Source organism: Volvox carteri (genome assembly GCF_000143455.1).
Source record: "Volvox carteri f. nagariensis unplaced genomic scaffold VOLCAscaffold_4, whole genome shotgun sequence".
Taxonomy (NCBI): Eukaryota; Viridiplantae; Chlorophyta; class Chlorophyceae; order Chlamydomonadales; family Volvocaceae; genus Volvox; species Volvox carteri.
The window spans coordinates 2,287,221-2,297,530 of NW_003307547.1; the positions used below are offsets into that span (position 1 = coordinate 2,287,221).

Genomic DNA, 10,310 nt, shown 5'->3' on the forward strand with positions numbered 1-10,310 from the left:
CTCGAGCGACAGAAGCGACACTCTCATTGAGCTTCTCCGCCGCGTTTCCTTTGCTGTTGCCTTTACTAGCACATGGACCGGGGGCCGGGCCCGAAGTTAAGGACGATCGGGATGTTTGCGAGTGAGCATTGGCGCCGAGAGGGCAGCGGAACGAGGCTGCTGCGAGGAGGCTTTGTGCATGCGATGTTGAGTGCATGCCCAGTAGGGACGATAGGGAAAAGCCGCGTAGCTGCTGCTAAGCAGCGAACTGCTGCAGCTGCTGCTGTTGCTGCTGCTTTCCCGAAGTTCCGGGAGTTCGTTGTTTACAAAAGCCGAGGGCAGGCGAAGATCTAGCGCGATTGCTAGCAGGCGTCTGGGGATCTTGTCCCACTCCAGCAGGAGTGATGGAGCTCCGGCTGGGTTGCGCACTCGTGCCGGTGCTGGTGCTTCTGCTGTTGATGCTGGCGGTCCATTCTTTGAAAGATTCGGCTGTGTTGAGGGCCCTGAAGGTGATGATGAGCCGCCTGGTGTTCTTTTTCGGTGCTTTATGTGTGGTGTCCATTTCATTTTGAGGTTTTTTTCCTTTTGGAGTGATGTTGCAAGGGTGGAGCGACGGTAGCGTAGGTGGAGTGGGTTAATGGTGGAGTGGCAGACGTCCTGGGGTTATTAGGAAGGCTTGCTGGTTGCGGTTGCGGTTGGCTTACGATAGGACGAATTTGTTGGCTAGTGGGCATTATTGGGCGGGGATATGGGGGAGCACATGCTGTAAACGTGCATGATGCATACGGATCAGTATAACGGCCTCGTACAGCACTTCATATACGGGATTTGAACGGCACGAGCTGCAGGCTGTACTCTGTGAAACAAAGGACTGAAACATTTTTTGTCATGTGGAACATAATGAAAAAGTTGCGAACTATGGCTGCTGGCTAGGAGTTAGACTACGATGTCGGTCCTCACCGAGCGGCTGCTTGTAAGGAAACTGGCACAAGTGCAAAGTCGTTACCCATAATCGGATTATGTAAACTCCGTGTACACCGATTGCAGCGGGAGGCCGCCCAAGAGGACGACCTGGGCCAGGTGGTCGCTTTAGAACTTCGCAACCGTGGGCTGACGGATTTGGGACCGATCGACAAATGTCAAAGACTTAAAGTCGTGGACTTGGCTTTTAATCAACTAAAAGGCGTGAAGGGGTAGGTGGCGCAAAGTCCTGCCGCGGCATGAGTTATTCCGCATTGACCCGGGTTGTGACAGTGCAGGCTGGAAGGCCTTGACAAGCTCAAAGAGCTTAGGTTAAGCGATAATAAATTAACATCAACTTCGGCCTTGCAGCGATTATCAGATTTGCACACGCTCGCCCTCGATGGAAACCTTCTGAACCAGCTAGAGGTATGCATTTCCAGCTTCCTCTGCCTAACTTCGGCAGTTATGATTCCAACACTGTCGCTGTCCCCACGACTAGGGCTTGCAAGGCCTCCGCAGCCTGAAGGTTCTGAATGTGTCCTTTAACCAGCTTTCGTCACTTAGCAGCCTTGGCCGGCTCACGTCCCTCGAGGTCCTGCATGTAGCCGGTAATCAACTTACAGAGCTGGAGGGTCTTACGGCTTGTCCAGCTCTGCGCATCGTCAACGCATGTTCCAACCGCTTACAGCATCTGAAGGGCCTGGCGCGCTGCGCTGCGCTCCAGGAGCTGCACGTCGCCGATAATAAACTTTCGGACCTCTCGGGGCTAAAAACCGTCGCCAGCACTCTGGAGGTGGGTCCGTTCGAGGGAGCAGGTATCGCTTTTCGGGGCGCCCGTGTCAAAACAACCTTTAGATAGGTCAACGACACTACGGTACCCCACCCTCATCACAGTGTGCCACTCCAAACCTCCAATCCTCGTGTCTTTTAACCCTCTAATTGGTGTCTCCCTGCCCTAGGCAACAAATAAATGTTGCCTAGGGCAGGGAGACACCAAGTCCGGGGGTATATGGCACGAGTATTGGAGGTTTGGAGTGACAACGGTATTCCTCCTTAAAACCCCCGTCCCTGATTGCTGTCCCCTTTCCTTCCCTTTCCCGCCCTATCCTAATTCCGCAGATCCTGGACGTGAGCGGCAACGGACTGACCTCCTTGACGGGTCTGTGCGCTCTTCCCAAGCTCAGCGAGCTGTACACCCGAGAGAACTTGCTGGAGGGTGTGGAGGGGCTGGCGGGCAAGGTGCCTGTACTGGAGCTGCTGGTGGGCTCGGGGGGTGCGGTGGGGGGGGGCGATGGGGGCCAGGGGAAACGGTTTAACCGCGTGAATACGGACGGGCTGGGCGGCTAGGGCAGCAGGAGTGAGGGGGGCAATATTCCGTGGCCGTGCCCACCCTCACTTCTGCCGTGCGAGGGATGAAAACGGAATGTGGGAAGGGACGAATGGATGAATGAGCGAACCCGTGGGTGGAGTGGATGGCGGTCCACCCGGCTGATGGCCCTAATGCCCCACTGCTGGTCCCACTGCTGGGCCCTGTGCTTCAGGATCTCGCAAGCAACCGCCTGGCCATCACCGCGACCCAGCTAGCTCAGGCGCTGTCCCCCCTCACAGACCTCGCAGCGCTACAGCTCCACGGCAATACGCGACTCTGCTCGGCTGGCGCTACAGCCAACGGAACCTCCTCTTCCTCCTCTATCGCCGTCGGCAGTAGCACTGCTGCGGTAGTCAGCGCCAGTAGCAGTAGTTATGTTACGGAGCTCTTTGCGGCGTTGCCATCCCTGGAGTTGTGCGATCGCCAGGAGCGGGCGCAGGTGCTGGTGGTGGCGGAGGAGCCGGTGGCGGCGGCGGCGGCTGGTGCTGGTAGTGGTGGAGCGGCTGGCGGCGGTGCAGCGGAGGAAGCGGTAAAAGGCGCTGAAGAGGAAGGTGGGAGCACGTTGAGGGTTGCAAGGGGCTTCTTCAGTTGAGGAGGGGAGAAAAAAGGGGAGACACGGGGTTTGGAGCAGGGAAGGGGGGGAGGAGCAGGGCCACTTATGTGGCTGGAGCTGGTAGGTGTTGGTTCGTTTTATTCTCGCCAGTGCTTCTTCCGCCACTTCTCCTTTTCTCAACCACCGCACGTGGACGGCCTCCGCTGGCCCCTCTCTCTCTCACTTTCTCCCGCTGGCACCCCCACACACAGCAGCCCCGTTGCCTAATTTGGATCCCACGATTGCGGAGATGGAGGCCTTTCGACAGCGACTGGGGATTCGAACCTACGCGCCCCAGTACGCGGGTCGCCCAGCCACCGCCGCAAGGCCGGGTACGGCGGCGGGGAGTCGGCCGGGGACCGCTGCGGGGGGCAGGCCGGGCACCGCTGGGGGCGGGCGGCCGGGAACAGGTGCGCAGCAGCGCCAGGCGGGTGTGTGACGTATGTGACGTGTGCACCTATGTGATATTGGTGTTGGTGTTGGGTGCGTCCTGCTTATGTGCTTGTGTGTGCGCGCATGTGTTTTGGTGCTTACCTAGAAGAATGCTTACCACTGCCTTCCCCGTCTCTCCCCCCATATCGAACACCTCTCTCTCTCTCTCACAGCCCCTCCGAACCTCCGTTATTCTAACACCCGCAGCTGGTCGTCCTGGCTCCCGTGGCCGGCCCCTCATGACCCCCGCCAACCGGCTGGCGGGGGGTGTGATGATGGACCCGGATGCATTCGCAGCAGCGCTAGGTGCGGGGGGACGACTGCTGCTGCGCCTGTCGTGGCCTTGGCTGTACGGCTGCTGACGTGTGGCTGCGGCTTTCGGGGCCTTGCGTACTTTGTTGTCGTACAGATACGTACGGGTCGGTATTGCAATTGCAAATGTTCACGAGGCTGAGGGAGGAATAGCGGAGGCAGCAAAGTAGATAGGGTGGAGAAAGTGCCCCCGTGTTATGTGCGCGTTGGAAGACGCAACGCAACACAACACAACACAACGCATCTGCCCTCCCTATGTATGTGTCTATATGCGGTGCTGTCTCTGCGTGTGCCGCGTTTCTTAATCGAAGGTCAATCGAAGGTCAATCGAAGGTCAATCGAAGGGAAGTAACCTGTGGATGTGGATACCGTATGCGCGGGCGGGCTACGGGTTGCCTTTTCAGTTTCGTTTTTGTCGCTTTCCCCCGGCCTTCCCTCTCTTACCTCTCACACAACACCTTAACCGCGACGAAGTCCTCATACCATCCAACCCCAAAAACCCAATTCACAATCTCAACCAACCAACTGACCAACCTAACCACCTTGCAGGGGATTTCCGCGAGACCATGGCCTCCTACTCCAGCAGTCTCAAGTCCGTGTTGACCAAGATGAGGGCCAATTTGAAGCTACCCGCGTACGAGGCGGCGCAGAGGCTTAAAACGGAGGGAGGTGAGGAGGAGGGGTTGGTGTGGGGTGGTGTGTGTTGTGTGTATGTGAGGAAGGAGGGGCAGGGGAGAGGAGTGACCGAGGATGGTGGGGATTATGGAATGGATTGAAGCATGGCCTGAAGGAGAAGATAGGGAAGGAAGGGGAGATGGACTGGTAATATGCGGGAGGGGGAACCCAAAGGAGGAAAAAAAAGCCTAGGAGCTTTGGAGCGCAGCGCAGGGAGTATTTCCCCTCGTACTTCTCTCCCTCCCACTGCTTCCACTCCGCTGCAGCCAGTTAAAGATGCTTACAGCCGTCGACGTCCCTAACCGCCACCCGCCGCACCTTTGCAGCGCCGCAGTCCGAGGTCCCTCCCCCGGGTCCTATGTCCCAACGTCCATGTGGGTGGCCCCCTCCCCCGGCTTTTACGGACACCCCCCGCACGTGTGTGCGGAACTTGGAACTGCGAACTGCGAACTGCGAACTTGTATACAAGCGTGCAGGTTAAACAGCTACGGCCCTGCAAGCGCAACCCTAACAAATTCTCTGCTGTATTACGTACCTCAGTGTTGTAATTTTGACCACCTGAGATATGCATAATTTGCTAAAACCCTTGGCATCACTACGCGCCGTACAGCCACGCAACTGCCCGCCATGCCGCTGGCGCCCGAGTACGGCGCCCGGCCACGTAATGCCAACCTGGCGTTGCTGGGCGCGGAGGACCGCGAGGAGGTGGACAAGCGAGAGGAAGCGTTGCAAATGTTTGAGCGGTTATTTGGAGGGGCCAACGGCGGCGGCAGTGGCGGCGACGCTGCGGTCACTGCCGGCACTGCCGGCGGAGGCGGTAGCGTCAGTGCCGGCCCTAGTCCAAAGGCCTCAGGCCCGAAGGCGTCACCGTCGGCGGCGATGGCCAACGGCCGTGTCGGCGGCGCGGCTGCTGCTAGCCGGGGTCGTGGCAGCGATGACGACGACGAGTACGACGAGTACGACGTTGAAGTGCGGTCGCCGTTGTACAGTGTGGGGAAAGCTCCTGCAGCCGGGGGCGGCGGCGCGGCAGTGCTAACGGCAGCGACTCCGAGCTCGCGCCCAGCGACGGGAAGCAGCGTGGCGGCGGCGGCGGCGGCGGGACGCGGGGGCGGTGCCGGCGGAGGACTGCGCGTGGCGATGCCCGGCAGACCGCCGGCTGCTGCCCCTGGCGCCGGTACGGCAGGGGGTGGCTTTGCGACACACAAGCCGGCGCTACTCGCCAAGAAAGCAGCGGGGTCCGGAGGCGGCGGCAGCCCCGTCAGCGCGATCAACTCCCCGTCGGCAGCAACAGCTACAGCCGCCGGCTCCCCGGCGTCGGTGATAGCGATAGCGGCGGCGAGTTCACCTGCCGCATCGGGCTCGCCGCGGGTGGCTGCATCGCCCCGCGACACCGGCTCACCGGGTGGTGGTAGCGGTGCGGCTACTGCCGCAGCAGCGGCAGATGCCGCTGGCAGTAGCAGGCTGGCGGCCCGGCCCATTAGCGCGGGTCGGTCCGCCCCGCGCAGGTTGACTTCCAATCTGGCTCCTAGGACAGGCGGGAAGATGCTGGGGGGAAAAGGCGGGTCGTAGCAACCACCCCGTCGTGTGTATCGCAGGACGATGATGGGCGGCCTCCCCTCCTCCTCTCCACCTCTCTTTCCACCTCTCTCTTCTCGCCACTTCCCTGCCTCCCTGCCCAGCCCCGTCTTTCTGCCCGCGTAGCGCATATACGACGTGTGTCCAAAATAAGATACAACCTACCTAGCGGTACATACGGGAAACACGGTTACAGTTACTGATATGTAAAGGTTTCTTAGGGTTTTATTTTGTGGCAGTGAGTGGGGTAACGAGAAGGGTGTGGTGTTAGGGCGGAAGGGGATGGGGAAGGGGAAAGGGGGGAGGGAAGGGAAGACTAGACCAGGACGTGAAGTGTGCACAGTCCACGGTGGAGTAGTGCGATATCAGGGGAGGGATTTACAACTGGCTCGCGAGGTGCACATACCTGGGACGTACGACTCTTGTTCGTACTGTGACGTACTGCTTTTTTTGGGGCCTTCCTGGTGTTCTGATTGGAATTGTCGTACCCGTCGGGTACGAAAAGCAGCGTCTGTCTGCCTGTCTGTCTATTCGCAGCGTCCGTCTGTCGGTCTGTCCGAGCTTGGATTCATTCTGCTGGTGGTGCTGTATGGCGGTGCTGTAAGGTGGTGTGGGCGGGTGGAGTAACAGAGGGCACTGGCGTCAGCGGCAGGATGGGTGGCGTGGGCTGGCCTCTGGTCTGGATGAACCCCTCACTTGTTTAGGAGGGCGGAAGGGGGGGGAACACACACTTCGGGAAAACACAGGCATACGCACGCAAAACACGCACGGTCCCTTGTTTTGGCGAGCGCACAGTTTGGCAAATTGTTGACCCCTTCCAGGTGGGGGCACAGATTAGGGGGAATTAGGAGATGGATGAAGCCGATACAAGATGGAGAAGGCAAAGGAATCGCGGCTCAGCGGGATAGGGACTCGCTCTAGGTTTCTCTGCAAAGGTGCGACCGGCGCGGCAGCGCAGCAGGTGAGTGCCTGCTGTCCTTTTGCTAAAGTGATGCGCAAGAAGGTGATCAACAACAACTGTGCACAAGGATTGCAGGGGACCATAGGATTAGGGTTGGCTAGCAGGTATGTTGGATACCCAGGCCCATGCAGTTATAATTTGACACAGGTATGGTGATTGCCCTCAGCAACCCTCCGCATGCAGGGCACGGCCATGCGGGGCCCGGGGCAGGGTGGGGGCCTGTCTGCGAGATACTCAGGCGAAGCTTCGGTGGGGGACTGGAGTTTGCTGTGGCAACTGCGTGACGAGTTGCAAGGACTCAGGACTCCGCACGCACTGATTGAACAAAACTTGGTGTCTCCAGTCATGGATGTTCAAATGAAGAGAGAAGGCTTCCTTGCCGGCATTCGATGAAGCTGACGGTCGCGCGGGAATAGGTGATCAGGTATTGGAATGGTTTCGGAGCCAAGTGCCGCCAGTACGGCCGCAAGCCGAAACAGGCAAAATGTTTCCACACAGAAAAGCTAGGTCAGACCTAGTTTTTATGAAGGATCTACGCCATGGATGCTGACGATCATGATCCGATAGTCCGTGAGCTTGACGTGTACGTGTGCAATGAATTTGCCGGCTCCAAGACCCAGTTAGGGTTACTGCAGCATCCACTACGACCTCCATGGCGTCCTTACGATTACGACAAGGTAAAGGCCATGCGCTTCAAGCCGCAGGCAAAGCGAATGGAGATAGACCTGCCGCTCGATACGGAGTCTCGTAATTACAATGACATCATAGAAGATATAAAAAAGGTCAAATGCTTTACGCTTCGCTCAACGCTCGCGGAAGAACGTACCAACATGGCCGTTGGCACCATCCGTGGGGGAAAGCTCCTCATCGCGCCGCTGGATTTCGCAATTCAGATGCGCCCGACGCTGCACCATTTAAACGTCACCAACAACGCGAAGGGTAAAGGCAAAGACGATAGCGAGGATGAGGAGGAAGACGAGCCCAAGTTGCACGCCGTGGAGGTGCAGGTCCAGAAGCGCGAGACCGAGCGCCAGGCGCAGGCGCGCAAGAACTCCTATGCCTACATCACCCAGAAGGAGGAGGAGGAGGCCTTTGTAAACCTCAGCGTGCATGGCGAGGAAAGCGAGGCTGCGGTGCGCATCTGGGACATGTTCATGTCCGCCAAGGACGTGGATCACGCGGCTAGCAAGGTCGACCGAAAAACCTATCTGCGCACCATCGTCCCTCCTCCCGGCTCTCAATCAGCCCCCGGTGCTGCTGGCGGCGGTGCGGCAGCCGCTGCCGCCGCGTCTGGCCAGCCCGGAGCCGCTGCAGCACCGTCGCTCCTGCCCGGCGGCGCTGGCGGCGGCGCCGGTCAGCTCTCCGAAGCCGCTCGCGCCGCTCTTCCCACCGTCCTCAGAGCTCTCTTCAAGGAGCATTCCGTCTGCAGCATGGCCAACGTACGGTCTTGGTTGGATAGCAGCCCAGCAGCGGCGGCGGCGAAGGAAGCAGCGCTTCTGGCGGATAAGGCCCTCCACGATGCCGTACTTTCGCTGGGCAATGTCGTATCCATGTACCGCGTGTATGTGCTTACTAAAACGGGAGACGAGAAGACCGATCCGCTTCGGAAGTTAGTTCTTGAGCTTCTAGAGGGCAAGGAGTCTTTCAAGCGGTCGGAATTTAACGACTTGGCGCGGACTAACAACATGACTTTTTCGGAATCTCAGTATAACAAGGTGGTAAAAGACATTTGCGAGTCGCGTGGAAACACTTGGTACGTTAAGAGCGGCGCATCGGGGCTTTAATTTGAGTGGCACTAGGTGCAGCAGCAGCAGCAGCAGCGGCGGCGCCCGCTGGGCCACCAGCCGCGGCAGCGGCGCGCGCGAGGGTAACGGCGTAGGGTGCCGTACGGCGTACGGGGATGTGTGTGTCTCAAGGCTTGGTAAGCGTGTGTGGTTTGAAAGGAGATGTGACAGCTGCAGCCTGAGGGTTTTTTTTCCTGTTGTGTGGTTTTGTGTTGTGTTGTGTTTAGGGATGCGAGAGGAAGAACTGGACTCGGCTATACACCGCACGTGTTATTACGTCACCACGACGTGCACACGTCCTGGGACGGGGAGAGGACCTAGGGGGCCTGGGAGAACGGAAGCTGAGGGGTGTGGAAGGAAAGAGGGGTCTAATAGGGAAACGCAGGCAGCCGCGGTGCGCACCCTCACCTCGTCCAAACGAGGTACGGATTGTCGTACACGGTGTACGACACCCTGTTTTTTTACGTAATGTTATGGATTGGGGGACACACCTGAAATGTTACCGAGGATTACATCCTCGGTCTTTTGCAGCGATATACGCGCCTGTCTGTCTGTCTGTCTGTCTGCCTGTCTGTCTGTGTCCTTGACCCGTGTTTGATACGCACACATACCGACACACAATGCTCTGTTTCTACGGGCATGTGCCGATGCCACTCGCAACAGTATTGCACTATTGCAGCACGGGAGACGACGGCCCCGGCGGCAACCAATAGCAGCAGTAGCAGTAGCAGTAGCAGTCATAGTAGCAGACAGACGTCAATAAAAGCATGAAACGGAAACAAATACGTTTCATACGTTTCACACCTTTCCCCGAATACGCGGCGGGCCTGTGTCAGTCAGCCTAGTGGCTCTTCGCGCGTGCTCTTCGTGTGTGTGTATGTATGTATGTACGGATTCCACGCCACACAATACAATGCGCGGTGTATCGCAGCAAAAGCGCAGATGAGGATTGCACAACACTTTCTGTTGTGACATGAACAGACACGGTCGGTTAACGGTTCCCCCCCAGTTGGCCACTTGATCTTTACGATGGGGGCCCGGGACCAGGTAATCTGTTTGTTAAACTTTTTTTGCAGGGAAACATGTGGGCGCCTATAGCATTTTCGTACCGTTTCCGTACAGTCGAACGGCTGGCGCATGTCTTATCTCCATTTCTTTGTTTGGGAACACTGCCTTTAGACATATGAACGTCCTGTTCTTAGGTTTTGGCTGTGAGGTGTGCTTCGAGCTGCTCGATAGATGTGTAGCGGCAAGGACGTGTACGTAAATTTCATTACCGGGCTGCTGGCGTTGCTTGTTCAATTTTGATTTCGCCTCGTTTGAACCAGTAGAGTACAACTGTTTTGCTCTCGAGGACTCTTTTTGAAAACGTTCCTCGTGCGTTTTCATGGAATGCGAACCTTTTGTGGTTTACGTCGTCCGCAGATTAGTGGTTTTCAGTGGCGACGTGTTCCTTCCTCTTACCTGCACGCGCTCTCATTTATCCTACAGTTGCGTTGCTTTTGGTCGTGGAAGCTCGCGACGGTGAGTTTTAATTTTTTGGCCGAAACGCGAGATGACGATGTAGTGGGTCACGGTGGTCGTACAATCGAACATCATATGACGACATTCCTGTATTCTTACTAAATAATCATGTCCCTGATGCAGAACAGGACAGCAGAGCGTGNG

The 10,310-nt window shown here is 57.7% G+C and overlaps 2 protein-coding genes across 2 annotated transcripts; both read left to right on the forward strand.

The window, feature by feature from the left end:
- Positions 1-383: 383 nt before the first annotated feature.
- On the forward strand, positions 384-6,023 carry VOLCADRAFT_103233 (uncharacterized protein; the record flags this gene model as incomplete). Its single annotated transcript, XM_002946769.1, has 11 exons — positions 384-488; positions 1,027-1,172; positions 1,462-1,735; positions 2,062-2,202; positions 2,484-2,862; positions 3,116-3,313; positions 3,543-3,641; positions 4,197-4,316; positions 4,649-4,696; positions 4,933-5,812; positions 6,002-6,023. 11 exons carry the CDS (start codon positions 384-386, stop codon positions 6,021-6,023), a joined length of 2,412 nt encoding a protein of 803 aa, XP_002946815.1.
- Positions 6,024-7,397: 1,374 nt separating this feature from the next.
- On the forward strand, positions 7,398-8,642 carry VOLCADRAFT_87172 (uncharacterized protein; the record flags this gene model as incomplete). Its single annotated transcript, XM_002946770.1, has 1 exon — positions 7,398-8,642. One exon carries the CDS (start codon positions 7,398-7,400, stop codon positions 8,640-8,642), a length of 1,245 nt encoding a protein of 414 aa, XP_002946816.1.
- Positions 8,643-10,310: the final 1,668 nt, after the last annotated feature.